We start from the raw sequence: 19,427 nt of genomic DNA on the forward strand, positions 1-19,427 counted from the left end.
CCATACGAAACCTACTTCAAGATTTTCCACTCCGTTCACTGCTCTTTCGTTTGTGCCGTGAAGTCGTAACTCAACGTACTAAGGACATCGAAAAACACACGCTGGACATTAATTGGATTACTTTTGACCTGGATGTGGAATATTTGCGTATTTGGTACCCACGTCTTACAACGCTTTTTCATGTATAATTCTGGTATTCTTCCTTGTGATATGCGTAAAGCGTCAGCTGTTTCATACACATTCAATCGCCGATTGTCCGATGCCCTGTTGTAAACTTCCTCTACGCTGTGATCTGTGATTGCAGTATTTTGATGTCTGTGTTATGGACGATATTCGAGAGAAGTAAAATCACTTCCGAAAAATGTCCCTCGTTCATTAGCTTGCTGAAAATAAAGGAGCAGCCTCCTTCCAAACATTCGCCTTCTTTTGGAGAATTTCTGATTGCGGAACATCGTCCAAAACCAAGAATTTTATGACGATACGGTATTCCAACTCATCCATTCGATTCCCGGCGGGGTCAGGGATTTTCTCTGCCCCGTGATGACTGGGTGTTGGGTGCTGTCCTTAAGTTAGTTAGGTTTAAGTAGTTCTAAATTCTAGGGGATTGATGACCGTAGATGTTAAGTCCCATAGTGCTCAGAGCCATTTGTTAAACGCGGACGAGAGAGCGGTTAGGTGGAAAGAGTACTTTGAAGGCATCTATGAGGGGGACGACGTGTCTGATGACGTGATAGAAGAAGAAACAAGATACAGAATAGAAAGTGAAACCAGTATAGGGCAAATGGGATAGATAACATTCCATCATAATTCCTAAAATCATTGGGGAAAATGGCAAGAAAACGACTATTCACGTTGGTGTGTAGAATGTATGAGTCTGGCGATATACTGTCTGACTTTCGGAAAAATATCATCCTACTGTTCAAGCTATACATCGAAAAAGCAAATATGGGAATAAAAGAAAGGTTCAAGACCGGAATTGAAATTCAAGATGAAAGATTATTAAGATTGGCTGATGGTATTGTTGTCCTCAGTGAAAGTGAAGAAGAATTAGATGATATGCTGAATGGAATGAACAGTCTAATGTGTACAGATTATGGATTGACAGTGAATCGAAGAAAGACGAAAGCAATGGATAGTTATAGAATAGCGAGAAACTTAATATTAGTACTGACGGCGACAAAGTAGATGTAATTAATGAATTCTGCTACCTAGGCAGCAAAATAAACCATGATGGACGGAGCAAGGAGAACATCAAAAGCACTGGCAAAAATGGAATTCCTGGGCAAGAGAAGTCTAGTAGTATCAAACATAGGCCTTAGCCTGAAGAAGAAATTTCTGGGAATGTCCGTTTGGAGCACAGGATTGTATTATAGTGAAACATGGACTGTGGGAAAGTCGGAACAGAGGAGAATCGAGACATTTGAGATGTGGTGCTACAGACGAACGTTGAAAATTAGGTGCACTGATGACATAAGGAATGAGGAGGTTCTGCGCAAAACCGGAGAGAACTGGAATATACGAAAAACTCTGACAAGAAGAAAGGACAGGGTGATAGAACATCTGTTAAGACATCAGGGGATAACTTCAATGGTGGTAGAGGGTGCTGTAGAGGTTAAAAAGTATGGAGAAACATAGGAATTGGAATAAGTCCAGCAAACAATTGAGGACGTAGGTTGCAAGTCTACTCTGAGATGAAGAGGTTAGCACAGGAGAGGTATTCGTGGTGGGCCGCATCAAACCAGTCACAAGGCCAATGAGTCAAAAAAAAAAAAAAAAAAAAACTAAGAACAGGGGACGGGACTAGAGTTATCTACTAGTGAGCACAGCATGAAACTACGGAGCGTAGTTAAACTGCTTAGCCGACGAGTAACTCACAACAGTGCTACAGTGCTACTGGTATTAATAGACAGTAGAACAATGGCAACGATAAACAACGCAAGCATTGCATTACATCCACAGTAACAGTTGTCAAAGTTGACATTTCATCGTAAAGGAACCCAAGGAATTAAACAGAGTGAGAAAGAAGTGCCAGATGAAATATTAGCGTTTCTGCAAGATGAGTCAGTGGAATGTGTGGTGTCTCATATGTTTGACTGTGTGGATAATGTACATGGGAATACAATGATAACGATATGTGTTTAACAAGTGGAAGTGATATTAAAATAGGTGTCGAGCCACGTAGCTCATCATCATTGTCGGACAAGGAGCCACAAACCCAGTCTCTAGTGAAACGTAGTATAGGACAATCGTTGCCCAAAGGGCGCGTACTAAACGTAATTACATACCGGGAAGATCAGCCGTAGTATGGTAAGAAAACAATTACGAACAGATTTCGAATATGTCTGTAGAAGAATTATAGTATCTATTGAATAGAATGAACGGTCTAATGAGTACAGACTATGGACTGACAGCAAATCGAAGAAAGTCTAAAGTAATGAAAAGAAGTAGAAATGAGAACAGCGAGAAATTAACATTATGCTTGTCGGTCACGAAGTAGATGAAATTAAGAAAACGTTATGCATATAAAACTGCGCGCGATGGATTACAGCGATTTCCAGGGAAGCAGAGGATGGTTGCATAACTTCAAACAGTGCTACAGAATTGGAAGACGTAAGATAACGAAATTTCAAACGAAGTATCAACTTGACGATGCACTGCAAACTGGGAAATCGGACCGAAAAATTGTAGATGATGTAAACAAACTTATCCCAGCGTTCAGTGAGGGATTTGTTTTCAGCTCCGACCAATCGGGATTTGAACAGGAAATGCGTATGAAAGGAACCCTGGAAATCTGAGGTACCAAGAAATTCGTTTCAAGATCAGCTAAAATCAATGCCTTAACGCGTTCATATACCGGTATGCCGACTGTTAATCTGCTTGGTAAATTGACTGGAAGTTTATTTATTGTCCTACGAGAAGTTGGAGGTGCTCTACCCTCTAAGAATCTTTCTCGAGTGCGTGATCTTCCAGATGCAGCAAGCACAGCAAGCAAAAGGGGAAATGGACGTAATGGAACTGCAACTATGGTATGAGCACTGCTTTTGGCCACTAGCTGGCCAGAATAACTTGCTTTTTCCTGATTTCTGGTCTATGTATAAAAAACCATAATCCCTTAGAAATTGTCAGTCATACCACCTGGAATCACTGGACAAATTGAACCACTGGATGTTTGTTTCTTTTTCCATGCGTATGTATCATATCATTGCACCATCTGCAGCTACGCTTTAAAGGATAGCCAGTTTCACGATAAGCTCCTCGAAAAACTGTTTCGCATGCGATTGCATGCCGTCACATCCCATTTCTCACCACTCCGTTACAGGAATATGATTCTATACGCATTCTTTAAGAGTGGATGCCTAGCTGAACGCACTGGCGGATACAGAAAAAATTCAAAGAGGGGGTGCGTTATGATATCTTATGCTACCTTTACTTTTACCATAATAAACAAATAATACCTACTGTGAAAGTGACAAATCAATATGTATGTTACGACGTATAACATAAGGGCGAGTTTCCAATGATGACGTCACCTGGCAATTTATCCGTATGTAGTACGAGTTAGGTATAGGAAACTATTGTTACATTTTCAGTAAAAACATTGTTACGAGTCTCGTAACAATATTTTTACTGAGAAATTACTATGAGTTACTGTTATTAATACTTCACAAACAACTAATCACACTTACCCTTGACTACTCTTCACGCTTGCACTTGCTACCGATAGGATTTTTAATACCGGGCGAGGTGACGCAGTGGTTAGTACACTGGACTCGCATTCGGGAGAAAGACAGTTCAATCCCGCGTCCGGCCATCCTGATTTAGGTTTTCGGTGATTTCCCTAAATCGCTTCAGGTAAATTCCGGCATGGTACCCATGAAAGGGCACGGCTGACTTCCTTCCCCACCCTTCCCTAATCCAATGAGACCGATGACCTCGCTGTTTGGTCTCTTCCCCAAACAACCCAACCCCAAACCAACTTAATCATTCTTCAGTCTTAATACACTACTGGCCATTACAATCGCTACACCACGAAGATGATGTGCTACAGACGCGAAATTTAACCGACAGGAAGAAGATGCTGTGATATGCAAATGATTAGCTTTTCAGAGCATTCACACAAGGTTGGCGACACCTACAATGTGCTGACATGAAGAAAGTTTCCAACCGATTTCTCATACACAAACAACAGTTGACCGGCGTTGCCTGGTGAAACGTTGTTGTGATGCCTCGTGTAAGGAGGAGAAATGCGTACCATCACGTTTCCGACTTTGATAAAGGTCGGATTGTAGCCTATCGCGATTGCGGTTTATCATATCGCGACATTGTTGCTCGCGTTGGTCGACATCCGCTGACTGTTAACAGAATATGGAATCGGTGGGTTCAGGAGGGTAATACGGAACGCCGTGCTGGATCCCAACGGCCTAGTATCACTAGCAGTCGAGATGACAGGCATCTCATACGCATGGCTGTAACGGATTGTGCAACCACGTCTCGATCCCTGAGTCAACACATGGAGACGTTTGCATGACAATAACCATATGCACGAACAGTTCGACGACGTTTGCAGCAGCATGGACTATCAGCTCAGAGAGCATGGCTGCGGTTACCCTTGACGCTGCATCACAGACAGGAGCGCCTGCGATGGTGTACTCGACGACGACGAACATGGGTGCACGAATGGCGGAACGTCATTTTTTCGGATGAATCCAGGTTCTGTTTACAGCATCATGATAGTCACATCCGTGTTTGGCGACATCGCAGTGAACGCACATTGGAAGCGTGTATTCGTCATCGCCACACTGGCGTATCACCCGGCGTGATGCTATGGGGATTGGTTACACGTCTCGGTCAGCTCTTTTTCGCATTGACGGCACTTTGAACAGTGGACGTTACATTTCAGATGTGTTACGACCCGTGGCTCTACCGTTCATTCGATCCCTGCGAAACCCTACATTTCAGCAGGATAATGCACGACCGCATGTTTCAGGTCCTGTACGGGCCGTTCTGGATACAGAAAATGTTCGACTACTACCCTGGCCAGCACATTCTCCAGATCTCTCACCAACTGAAAACGTCTGGTCAACGGTGGCCGAACTACAGACATGCGGATAAGATGCCTGTCTAGTATTACTCTTCTGAACCCATCGATTCCATATTCTGCTAACAGTCATTGGATCTCGACCGACGCGAGCAGCAATGTTGCGATACGATAAACCGCATTCGCGATAGGCTACAATCCGACCTTTATCAAAGTCGGAAACGTGATGATACGCATTTCTCCTCCTTACACGAGGCGTCACAACAACGTTTCACCAGGCAACGTCGGTCAACTGCTGTTTGTGTATGAGAAATCGGTTGGAAACGTTAATCATGTCAGAACGTTGTAGGTGTCACCACCGGCTCAAAACGTGTGTGAATGCTCTGAAAAGCTAATCATTTGCATAGCACAGCATCTTCTTCCTGTCGGTTAAACTTCGCGTTTGTAGCACGTCATCTTCGTGGTGTAGCAATTTTAATGGCCAGTAGTGTATTGTGCTACCCTCAGGAGATTGAAGAAACGGCTAGAACATGTCAATGCGAAAGAACTTCTCCTTCTCCATGACAACACGTAAGGCGTCGCACAAGCCTGCGGACCGATAGGAGCTCATAAAACTTCATCGGACTGTTCTTCCTCGTCCACCCTACAGCCCGGGTCTCGCACCTTCCGACTTCCACCTGTTTGGTCCAACGGAGGATGCACTCCGCGGGAAGCAGTACGTGGATGATTGGGAAGTTATTGATTCAGCAAGACATTGGCTCCGACTTCGACCAATAGAGTGTTACCACGCGGGCAAGCAGGCTGTCCCAGTCAGGTGGCGTTAGACTGTCGCATCGAAAGGTTTTTTAGCCAATAGAATGGATAATAATGTGGCATATTGGAATCCTCAGTATAACCAACATGACAAAAATGTCTTGCATTACTTATTGAACGCCCTCGTAATTTTTTTCCAGAGAGGACAGGAGTTGTAAGTAGTGGAGAAATCGGTAGCTAAGCTAAAGACAACTGTGGAACTCAGGTCCCTACCTCAATCTGTGGAACTGGGACCCATTACCAAGAACGGTGAATCGAGCGTCTTTACACCAACGTGAAATGTGCCACACGACTCGTGGACATTACTTCAATGTGTAAACCGACGTATGCTATAATATTGTGTTGTATTGCAGGTGTTACGCATGCAGACGAACTGAAGCTGCTATTCTACATTCCAAAGATGAAACAAAACCTGACAGAAACTTCCGAAGAGGACATCACGAGAAGAAAGATGATTGATCTTTGGACAAATTTTGCTAAATCTGGGTAAGATAGGGATGCTCTTTATATTGCAATACGCTTCTGCGCTTACGTGGAAAACAAATCAAACTGCCCCATGCAGATTAACATTTATCCTTCTTTGCCTTATTTCTTTTCTTTTTTTTTTTTACTTTCTCTATATATTTCTTTGCCTCCGTCTCAGGTAAGTTCTGCAAGTCAGTTAGTACTACACTGAATCACTGATCTTTGTGTTCTGTACCTTACATATGTTTCAACCAATTTACAATGACGATACATCTATTAGCGGAAATATTGTTACCTGCTAAAGATTGCACACACACACACACACACACACACACACACACACACACACACACACACACACACACACACATCATATCACATACATAAAAGAAGAATTACGGAGACTGATAAATGATAATTACGGATTTTAATGTGAAACAGAGGCAAAAACTATAAAATTATTCATCATTGCAAATCTTCGGTAATGATACTACGTTAGTAGGACTTGCCGATGAAGAATGTGTTTGTCCACAGAACATTCTTTCAGAACAAAACAAATAGAAAATGGACTTCGCATGGACCAAATACAAATAAAAATGAAACTCAATAGCATTATCAAACAATAAAGTGATTGTACATGAGGTGACGATGCTAAATTGCTTCAGAATTTCAAGCGATCCTATGCTAGTAAGATTCAGAATGAAAAGAGGCGCGTAACTAGGAAGAAATACCAATCAAGCAGCAAGTCACAAAAGCAAATGATGAAAATTTATTTATAAGTATAGAATTATTCCAGGTCAAACGAAGTAACATCTTCAAAATCTCAGAAAATGAAGAGGGACTAAAACGGTAATCATGTAGACAAACAGCAAAAGATGCAGATATAAAGAAGTCAAGGGAAAAGTAAACCTCAAAACGAATTCAGTAACTATTAAACACACGACGAGACTTTCGAGTACATGACAGTAGAAACGTAGAATATACATATCTAAACAAAATTATTCCGAAAAATTTCCGCGAGGATGTGAAAAGGTACAATGAAGACCTTATGAGAGAAGCCACTGAGAGCAGTGAGAACATGAAAAAAAAACTTTGTTCATTCCATTCTTTCTTTAAATGTGCTTATAGTTCACAAATTAAATAGAATCACAGATATTTATTATTGGATATAATGAGTTTTCCAAAATAATACAAGATGTGGTGTACGAAGCCACTAGAAGTACGGAGGAAGAAAATGCTCTGGGAGTCGGTGGGGTTCAGCATTAGTGATTAAAGAAAAATTATACCACAAAAAATTCTAAAATATCTTATACAATGTCTGCGAAAAAGACAGTTCTCAAAAAAAGGGACAACTTTTAATTATCCTAGCTTACTAGAAACGAAATAGATTACACATAAAAGCGAAAAGCATATCTACCTCCTCTGTGAATTTTCGAGGTAGTCAATATAATCATTACGAATTGTGTAAAAAAATTGTTGGATTTTAATCAAGCAAAGGAACAAACTTTCATTGGAATAGGGATGTTATAGGAAAGAGCAATGAATTTCCATTCTACTCCGGCTTCAGAGATACTGAGAAAGATTTTGACTCACTATCACTGAAACCTTATGGAACAAGACGTTGATTCAACCTATATTAGTATATCGGAGAATACTGCTCTGTCAACTAGAATCCAAACTCCCGAATTTAAAGATAAGTCAGGCAAACAGATTCCACAACACAAAACCCATTCGCAGTAAGTCTAAAAGAAGTTTTCAGAGATCCAAACGGCGTAAACGAAGAATGATTATGTGCTAATGGAACATATATTGACCATATCCACTGTTCTGGAAACACTGTGTACTGTTTGTCTCTAGAGCAGAAAGTTTCATAAACGTTTAGAAGAACTTTGGAGAGAAAGTTTCCAAGTAGACCTAAAAGTGCGTTACAAGAACACTCAAGTATGTTATACTGAACTAGCGGAAAGAAAGCTGCACTAAGTTGAGAAGTGATACACCCACTTGATGACTTGAGATAGTTGATAAAATCGATTGGGAGTACAGTAAAATACACAAACATTTCCCTGTATACGTAAATTCAAGTCATCTCCTTGCATTCGTCTGTATGTGTGAGGTAAACTCAGGAATTTCTGTAGGGATTTTGACGTTTTGATATTAAACTGATATGCTGATTAATTAAATTTACCAGTTAAACCACCCCTCCTCCTCCACTTAACCTATTCTTCTGCTAAGTGGTTTATGTCCCCCTGGGAATGATTTATGACCCCCTGGGGATACTCCATCCTTCTAAGAAATCCCTCGCCACTCCCCCTTCTCCTACCCTCCCTCTGGGAAAGGTACTCTTTTTGTCACCTCTTTCTACTACAGTTCTGAGCAACTTTTCTCCTTCCAGGGAAATCCCCTCAGCACTTCTTTCCCTTTCCTCACTTCCCCCTCCCCACCGCCCTCCCCTCCCCCATCAGGAAATTAGCAGGAAAAAGACTCAGTCTGTGCCGAGCTGCTAGAGAGGAAGGATCTCTCAACACAACATTCAAATCAGTGTCATTTACACTGCAGAGTACATAGTAATATATTGTTCATTTATGAAATTCACTTTGCGTATTCTTTGTGTAACGTGTTTGCAGGAGATATGGCTCCTCCCCTTCTCTCCCTCACTTGTCAATTGGTGAGAAAAAGACTGTCTGTACTGAGCTGACAGACTGGGAGGACACGAAATGGCCAGTAAATTCAAAAAACGTATTGCTTATTTCTGCAAACATTAATTTAATTAATTAACTAAATTGGTGGGAAATGTTAGGCTGTGGTCTCTTTATTTGGGCGGGAAAAATAGCCCACTCTCTTGACTTCACAAATGTGATATCGAAAGTGTCGGGAAAGAGTCCTGTCAAACTAACTGGTTAACAATTTACAGGAGACAACGTAGGTAAAAAAGCTCTGAAAGTTATATGTAAAATATATCGTTTAAACCATTCACAATCAACTTCTTCTTCATAAAAAAACACATTTTCAACGCTTAAGATTCACACACAGACATTTTACAAATTAAGTAATTAAATTTGCGCCACAGATACATAGTAGCACTAAATATATCCGACGTCCCGCTGCCCATAAACTACAAGACACACGCCATCGCTAACACAGCCCAGTGCATAGTGAGTAGTAATTCAGAACACATAACTGCCCAGAGGGCGCCTCGACAGCGGACGCAAGCTGTTTTCCTTGTGACCACCTACCCGGCAAGGCCGTGACTTAATCCCCCTGAGGAAAGCGTGATACCGGATGTCGGCTTTCTTGGATCTCGTGGCCCTGAAAAATGCATCAGATGGCGGCATCCCATTGAAATTTGATACCTGGGAAATACATGTTTGTTTGTGGTCTCGGAACACGCGCACATCTCAAGCGGTTGCTTCCCGTCGAGGAAAGCAGGGGATGGCGGCATCCCTTTGATGTTCGATACCTGAGAAATTCGCACCAAATCACGTCCGCTCTCTCTCATGTGGTTACTTCCTTTATAACACCTGCACCTCAAACCCATCGACCAAGTGTTCTCCCCCACCTCCTCTCTTCCTCTTCCCCTCCCCTCCCTCGCCTGTGAATTGACGAGATAATGACTCAGTCGGCTCTGAGCTGCTGCATGATGCTAATTTCTCCATCTCTGTCACGGGAGATCACCTCAGGTTCGAACTCTCTTAAGGCTGTTAAATTCCTCGTCACTTACGAAGCCCCTCAAGGTACTCAAACAGCTGCGCAGAGTAGTTATAAATATCAGCTTAGTGCTACGGTAATATAGCTGATTTTACGAGGCGTGTCTTTTAAGTAAGTACCGTTTTGAAATTTAAAAAAGGCATGCTAAGATACCTCAATAATTTTATTTTTACATGAAAGCCTGTACGTTAATCTACTTTTCTACATAATTTCCGTCAGTATTGAGGCACCTGTCATAACGTTGTACCAGTTTTTGAATACCCTCCTCATAGAAGTCTGCCGCCTGACTTGTTAACCATTGCAACACCACTGTTTTGACTTCATCGTTTTGAAGACGCTCGCCGACCAGGTGTTTCTTCAGGTGCATGAACAGATGGTAGTCACTGGGCGAAAGATTGGGGCTGTACGGAGGATGATCTAGAGTTTCCCATCGAAAAGATGTGATGAGATCTTTGGTCTGATTCGCCTCATGCGGACGGGCATTGTCTTGTAGCATAACGATGCCCTTGCTCAACTTCCATGGACTATTGCTTTGATTCTGGTGTGACGTAGGCCACCCATGTTTCATCGCCCGTAACAATTTGGCTTAAGAAATCATCACCGTCGTTGTGGTACCGCTCAAGGAAAGTCAATGCTCTGTCTAAACGTTTGGTTTTGTGCACGTCCATCAACATTTTCGGTACCCAACGTGCGCACAATTTTCGGTAATGCAAGTGCTCGGTCACAATGTCATACAAAACACTAAGAGAAACATTAGGAATGTCATCCGTCAAGGAGGAAATCGTAAAGTGTCTGTTTTCTCTCACCTTGTTGTCCATTTCCTGCACCAAACTTTCATTAACGACTGAAGGACGCCCACTCCGTTGTTCATCATACACGTTTGTGCGCCCGTCTTTGAATACTCTCACCCACTTTCTTACCATTCGATCAGTCATAGTATTTCTCCGTAAACTAAACAGATCTCACGATGAATATTTTTAGGCCTTTATCACTAAGAAATCTTATAACAGGCCATACTTCACAGTCGGTGGGACTCACGATTATCGGAGGCATATTAAAAACTCAGTACACAACGTAAAAAAGAAAGAATCAGACTGTAATGGCGTCAGTGCGTAGATTAAGGTACAGGTTTTCATGTAAAAATAAAATTATTGAGATATCTTAGCACGTCTTTTTTTTAATTTCAAAACGGTGCTTACTTAAAAAACACACCTCGTACTATGTTCGTCACCTCTCCCTGTATAGGTGGGAGATTGAAATTTCATTAAAAGGTCTCATAGCAACGAAAAACCGCCTGATATCCGCCCCAACTCGCAAATCATACCTGTGGCACTGTCGTGCTCGCTTCCAATCGCCCGGTGGCACGTCATTGGTATCAAATTGACTGACTAATCAATTAAACTGATCACAAGAGTCCCTTGGCATGGTGAATATTTTTTTTTTCTTCCTGCAGTCTGGTTAACTTGCCAAGTAATTCAAATGGGAATCCCTGGAGGGAAGGCGATGTTCTTTTCGAGGAACGCTATTGTGTGCCGACATCTGAAGCTGACTGCGGAAAGACTCTGCTGCCGCCCACATACATTTCGCGCAAGGACTGCGAAGATAAGATATCAGAGAAAAGCGCTCACAAGAAGGCATATAGATAGTCTTTCTTCCATTGCTCTATTTGCGTGTCGAATAGGAAAGGAAATGACTATTAGTGGTACAGGGAATCCTATACCAAGCACGGTATGATAGCTTGTGATGTATACATATAGATGAAGATGCAGATTTAGTTTCCCTATTAAGATGTAAGTCCGTCCATTTATAGATGCGCAAAACTCACGGAAGAATGCTGTCTCTTATTTACCGAGAAACAAAAGGTGGAACTTTGGCTGCAGATTGTTTCTCAATGAAAAAACCTTCATGCTATCCTCTAAGTTTTCCATTGAAGTCACTTCGCGAGACATATGTGAAACGCTAAAACATATTTTCCCACAACGTTTAGGAGAAGTGGTATAGAACTCATCTCTCAACTTACATTCTCGCTTACCCACCATACTCTCAAGAGTCTTTCAGTCACTGATATATAACATCTGAGTACACTTAATTTTTATAAGAGTTGTCCTCCACCAAGGAATAGACTCCTGCTAATTCTTTCGAAATCCCATCACGCTCCGACAGCACTGTTTCATTAGCCAGAAAGCTATATATTCGCCCACCCATCACTGACTAGGTACGGAGCTATCACAACGAGGAAAATAGCGCATCATATTTTTTTTTCGCACTAGTTCTTTATCCCTACCTATTTAACTCGTACCTTTATGTAACCGTATTATCTTCTTTCTGTGAACATTTTTAAACTTACTCGATCAATTGAGGTATAGCCACTAATTTTCTCACTGCGGTCAGTTCACGAGATGTAATGGGAGGGAGTAATGTGTTTATTCACAACGGTTAGAAGAAGCAGCAAAGAGTTTCCATATTAGCGCGAATCTTCCGACCTTCGAACATGAGACGTATGTGGCAGAGAGTAATATGTTTACTCACAACGGTTAGATGAAGTGGTAAAGAGATCACCTCTCAGCGTCGCTTTTGCCAGAATATCGCTTACTCTCCATATTCACACGAATGTTCCAGTCTTCGATATGTAGCGATATACACCCCCAGCCGAACTACAGACCCCTGATAATTCGAATTCCCATCACGTTACGACAGAAGTTTTCCGTTAATTAAAAGGCTTTCTAGCCCTATACCCGTCACTGGCTATGTGGAGAGCTATCACAACGAGAAGAAATAGTACACTAACGTTCATGGAGAAATTCACCACCATCCGGATGTTTGCCACCAGATATTTCGTACGATTCCTACTGTTTCTAATGATTTGTAATCAATGACGTAATATACGACTAGTAGCTCTCTTCTTCTATTTTAGACACAACAGTTACATTTATCTACATTCAGCTCCAAAGCACACCAATCCTCTAAACCTTTGCGTATCACTATAACTCATCGGTGTCGCAACTGTGCTTTAGACAAGTGACTACATCTAAATACGTATTCTGCAAACCACTGTACTGTACGTTCCTTTTCCAGTCATATACGTAATAATCAAGTGAACATGAACGTCTGTTTGATTCTGTATACACCCTAATCTTCTAATGATTGCTACGCCAGATATAGGAGTTTTTAATGACCAATGAAGCCTTACTACTTCACCTTTACTATGCGAGCACTGCACAAGGAAAATCTGATACATCTGCAATTCATCAATATCGAATGCTTAGTTATAAATATGTGAATTTAATTTAAAAAAACAACTGCCCGAAGCTCCGGTGTTAACTTCACGGAGAATAATTTGAACGATACGTTGATATCTGTATTGGGTAAAGGACACAATTCTGAATCTACGTGAAGTGCACTACCTTTGATTATTTTGTGCATGGTGTTGTGGAATCTGTATGACGGCTTCCTATGGATCCTGCCGAAGAAATAAGAAGGGAAACTCCCTGTGCTTTGTTGAAAGCTCCTCCCCAACGCAGTAATATAACCTCTGAAGAAAGGGCTGCACTACGAAACCTCCGAGAGGATCCCGACATAGTGATGCTGAAGGCGAATTAAGGTAGCTCAACTGTTTTGTTGCCTCGTAGTTTGTCTTTGGCCTGCTTCGTGATACTGTGTACAGGAAGATTGAACAAGATTTAAAAAAAAAGGAAAAAAAACACGTATGCAACGAAAGAGTGAACACTCCTTAACTCTTCCTCGTTATCTCCAGAGATCATCAAGCGGCTTAGACCTCATGGCAAAGTACCACCAAGACTGTATGGACTTCCGAAAGTGCACAAAGAAGGCCATCCTCTACGACCTATAGCAAGCAATATTGACACCCCCACGCATGATTTAGTCAAACATCTTGCTTTCTTGCTCAGACCATTGGTTTGCAAATGTCCACACGGAACTCAGTCAATTTCATCAACAGACTGGGGACTACTCTAAAGTAGCTCGGATCTTTCAGTGCCTTTTGATATAGCATCTCTTTTCACCAAGGTATCTCTTGGTGATTTCTTGGTAATAAGTGGTAAATAGTTTCAGTCGGACATCACTGCTTTGTTTCGGCACGCTCTTCCATCGACCTATATTTTGTTCAACCAAAAATATTTTGAAAAGATTGACGGCATCGCCATGGGCAGTCCCTTGTCTTCCCTGGTGGCTAACTTTTTACGAAATATTTTGAGGAAAGTGCACTTGAATCAGCGGTTTTAAACCGTTTTTTGGAGGTACGTGGATGATACTTTCATCGTGTGGTCCCACGGAGAAGATAAGTTAACGGATTTTTTACATCATCTTAACCCCATTCATGAGAACATTCGATTTATTATGGAATTATAGAAAGATGATTGTTACCATTCCTGGATATTTTGGGACATTCCGTTTATCGTAAGCCCACTCACACTGATTTTTACTTGCACTCTTCAAGTTGCCATCACCCATCCCAAACCATGATAGTGCTTAAAATCCTTGTACAGAGGTCCCATGCAGTATCGGATGTAGATAGTTTGCCTAAAGAGCTTGCACCTTTAAGGACAGTGTTCAGAGACAATGGATACTCGATCATGCTAATTAATAGGGCATTCTCAGCTAAAACCAAGAACTGAGAAGCGGATAAAGAGGAGAACGCGCCAGCAAAGCCCCTAGCTTTTGTTCCCTTCGTTGGAAATATTTACTTCAAAAATAGCAAGAATCCTCAGTAATTTTCAGGCGAAAGTGATTTTCCGCCCGCCATCTAAGATTTCAGACGTGCTGGGATCAGTGAAGGATAATTTGTTATTACGGAAGGTGAGAATTTACAAAGTACCTTGCCAGTTCGGTATGGTCTATATGGGGCAAACAATACGCACAGTGGAAGAATGTTGCACAGAACAAAAACGTTGCACCTGCCAGCACGTCTGCGTCTGCGAAACATTGTATCTCCAACAGACATTCAAAGTAGTATGACAAAACATTAATTTTGGCCACAGCAACATCTTTTTGGAAGTCCATTGTAAAAGAATCCGTTGAAACAGACATCGCGGAAAATCTGACGATCCCTAACAGCGGATACCAGTTGGATTATGCGTGGAATCTCGTCAACCTCCAAGATTTGCTACAGAAGAAGACGCCAGAATACTCCGATGACCGCTGCGAGCGGGAACGCCGAAGACAGCTGATCTGTGCAGTTCCACCAGCGAGAGCGCTTCTGCCGGGCTGTGTGATCTGTCACCGCGAGTGACGCATGCGCGGCAACGCTATATAAGGCGGAGCGGAGAACGTTTTTGTCTGTGTCCGATAGCTCACCTGATGATGACTGGCAGTTGTCCAGTCGAAATATTGTGGAGTGAAGTTTACGACGATCGGCTGCAATCCTGAAATCTCTCTGAACATGGTTACAAATATGTCCCTGTACGTGTCCTAATCTCCTTCATCGTATTTCTAAGATTACTGCGCTAGAAATACGACAGCGCAATGGTACCAGAGTCTCCGTTGACGCATAATGTTTCGTGAGAAATAAATCTCCGCCGGCCGGAGTGGCCGTGCGGTTCTAGGCGCTACAGTGTGGAGCCGAGCGACCGCTACGGTCGCAGGTTCGAATCCTGCCTCGGGCATGGATGTGTGTGATATCCTTAGGTTAGTTAGGTTTAATTAGTTCTAAGTTCTAGGTGACTGAGGACCTCAGACGTTACATCCCATAGTGCTCAGAGCCATTTGAACCATTTTTGAACCAAATCACCTTTTCTTCATATGGAGCATACCTCCATCATACATATCTAAAAGTATCACAGTGCTTCCAACACATCACCCATTGAAGCATTTACATTTGATGCAACAGCCTCACAACTCAACTCATAACTCTACTGAAAAAGCAGGAGGATATTCGGAACTTAATCACAACATTGCTCATTTCTTAATCCACGCGCTGTTTGATAGTGGACCGACCATGATACTTTATCCCGTGCAGAGAAGAGTATATCCACATGGGTAGTACGCACATATGTAGTGCAGTTATTTATTTAGAGGCAAACCCAGTACGTAGACGCTTATACAACTATCATTTTTCGAGAAACAACAAGCAAACACAAGCCGGACCAAATCGATGTCAATGTTTCCTCCAGCAGCGGCAGTCATCATACTATTACTTACACTTCGATCGGAAGTGTAGTGCCACAGTCTCTAGAAGATATACCAACGGGGTTTGCAGTCATTCGCCTTCTACACCGTCACTTCTTAGTGATTTGATCACACCCCCGCTACACCGTCACTTCTTAGTGATTGGATCACACGCCCGTTAAAAATCTATGAAAATGAATTTGAGTCTGACATATTCTTCTGCTTTAGTTCACCGACTTGTCACTTCCTAGATTTGGGATTGCTTCCCTTAAGATTCCTTCAAATTAATCGGAACCGATACATGCATTCCACTTCAGCTCGTTCCAGACGCTCACTGCGGCAGTTATCTATTCCAACGACAGTATACGGGATTTGCTATTAATGGGCAGTAGATTTAGTAACGTTCAGGTCAACAACCAGCTCCATCACAGGTCTTCCCGCCTCCTTGCAGACAACTCCACCACCCACGAACATCTCACATCTAAAGCAAATACACTACAAGCGGCTGTACGGTGCATGTTGGAGGGTACATCGCGCCATCATTATCGATTATTCCTCTATCCTAACCACACACGCTAACCAAGTACAAAATAGGCTATATACTTCCGTACATACCTTAATTTACCCCTATATTTCCTGGAGAAACACGTCGTTTTTCCCAGAGATTTTTTTTCCATCACATACTCGAATGTAGTATGTTAACCTACACGATTCTAGCAGCAGCTACATGATGCTTTTTCCTCGCAGATCACTGACATAACACGAACATACATAGGCTCACAGGATTGGTAGAAGGCGACTATGTAGTGTCGAGCAGTCGAATTAACGTTACTATTCACCAGTACGTATCACTTAACACAAATGGGTTTACGGGTGTTAATGTCGGGATAGCAGCTGACAATGGGCTCAAAGTTATCCTGATAATTTAGAACGTACAGTGAGGTCCGAAGGTGGGGCTCTTTCAAATAGAGTGGAAGAAGCTGTGCGCGATACACAGTAGATATCGAAGGACAGTTGACGGCTAAGTACGATACATTCTGTCTCAGCGTTATGGATGTCCTTCTGAAGCAGTAAAGTGCTGTGAACGCAGGAAGTGGTATGTGCTGTGTTGGAGAGAGAATAGATCCATGGTGTTGTTTTGTTTAAGCTAGTGAGGACATTGAGATGGAGATGTGCTGCTCGTGATTTTGGTCACTCAATCATTGTAAGCTCAACAAATATTCATTGCAAGATCGTATACCTATCCCAGCAGGGTTTGCATGCAATAAAAGTAGAATTCAAAGAATGCAAAAGAGAGCTGTTTTTGCGAATTTTTTTGCGAAATTCGTCTCGTAATTTTCAAACGCCAATCAGCGCTATTTAAGTACTGTGATTCTGTGTATGTGGTACACCCTCCCATGGCACACCCTCCCACCATTAATAAATGTTCCTTGAAAACTAGAGTCTTCCATGGTATATACTTATATATAGAGTCCATCCTGGTTTGGGAATGTAATCTGCTTACGATGAAAACACAGCAAATCCAGCGAAGCAATGGTATCAGCTGCCTGTAACATAGTTACCAAACGTCTGCCAGCACTATTTAAGTAAATTGATGCTTTGTGTGTTACTCATACTCACATTAACAAATGCCCCATTAAAACTACGCTCTTCATGTCTCCTAAATGCAATTTGCTTGTGAGGAAACCAATACCCAGTAACCCAACTGCACAATGGAATGAGATGCGTGTAACCTAATCTCCAAACGTCTTTCGGGGATATTTGATTATAGTAATGTGTGTAGAGTACTCCCTTCCATGATTAACAAATGTTCCATGAAAACTACAGTCTTCCGCACCATGTACATCGCATACTGATTTTTGAAATTTACTTCCGTATCAATAGCGGTCGAGGGGCTCAGACACAAACATTAGATTTACATAGTTATAAATGAGAGTTTAGAAACCAGGATTCTTTTAGAGAAGGAAGATGTAAACGTTTCTTCCAAACGTTCTGTAGTCGCACGTATCCATTCTGATTATCCGAATCCATAAGCTAGTAAGCATCTATAGAAAGCCATTGCAATAGCGCAGGCTGATGAGCCATTTCAACGCCATACAACTCTGCTTTAGATCGAAACTTTATATTTCCGTTGCATCCATACCAACTTCCTAATATACACCACGCTCCTGAGTACGGAATATGGTACAGTGTTTCTAGAATGCATGCCTATTAAGGCACTGATATATGACATCATGCCTTCATCTGCCTACATTATGAAATGATTTATACTACACTGATATGACTCACAATCGTAAGTAGCACTAGGATTCTCTTTTTGAGCCTGTAATACTCCCCAATGCAGAATCTAGTCGCTACTAATTTATTGACGTGTACATGTCGCAAAGCACTTGTTACTGGATCATATGGAACCCTGTAGCAGAGGTCTTAACAATAGTACTTTGCTGTGAGGAGAAATGATGTTTTTTAACAGCTTACGTTGGCCGAACGATGGTATTGTATGTCCGTTCGATGCTTTGACACTAAAAAATCACGATTCTTCAAAACAGATCAGGAGATGTTAAGATCACTGCGTCATCACAGCTATCATATTGAGAGAAGACAAGAAAAGGAAGCGTTTTAACGATAATACTTTGTTCTTCGCAATGTGTATTAACAAAGCATAAAAAATACATTATAAAATAGTAGTATCTCTTGTATCCTTACCTTCGTCAAAAATACTGCTATGGTAGCTAGAACAGGTTTCTGATATACAGAACATGAGGAAAGGGTAGGTTTACATTTAACATAGGCACCAATATCTCTGCAGGGAAACAACAGCGCTCCCACTTCTTCCTGGAAGCAGAATTTACACAGATGAGCATTTTCAGAAGCTCTCACAGTCACGTGGTGTTCAGATATCGCTTGCAGAAGACTGTTAGTATTAGTTGCAACCTTTGCAGTAATTTTACATCTCTTTTCTGACAGATATTATCAACAAACCCTTACCCCTCGCAAGGAGTATAAACAGGCATTTGGAAAACACATTCAGAGTGTTCAGCACAGGGGTTATTCGTTTGATCCTAATATTTCAACCCTCCACCACAATGGAAACACACGGCTTCATCTCCATCACCTCTATAAAAGAATATAGCTTCACTTAGTCTGTCAGCACATTGTTCAATAGCTTAAAGATGCCAGCCTCGGATCATATGTTCCGTATTTCGTGGGAGCTAATCTGATCTCCCACACACCACACCTTGAAAGGCATAATGATGCTGACGCATGAGGTTGGAGTACCTCC

At 41.8% G+C, this 19,427-nt stretch overlaps 1 protein-coding gene across 1 annotated transcript in view; it reads left to right on the forward strand.

Annotated features, from left to right (window-relative positions):
• Positions 1-19,427, forward strand: part of LOC126413174 (cholinesterase 1-like) — a 187,428-nt gene that overhangs the window by 150,517 nt on the left and 17,484 nt on the right. Inside the window, exon 9 of the mRNA XM_050083069.1 lies at positions 6,205-6,337. Within this exon, the coding sequence (XP_049939026.1) occupies positions 6,205-6,337 (133 nt within the window). The remainder of the gene's footprint in view (positions 1-6,204; positions 6,338-19,427) is intronic.

This window comes from Schistocerca serialis, chromosome 7, assembly GCF_023864345.2.
Source record: "Schistocerca serialis cubense isolate TAMUIC-IGC-003099 chromosome 7, iqSchSeri2.2, whole genome shotgun sequence".
NCBI lineage: Eukaryota > Metazoa > Arthropoda > Insecta > Orthoptera > Acrididae > Schistocerca > Schistocerca serialis.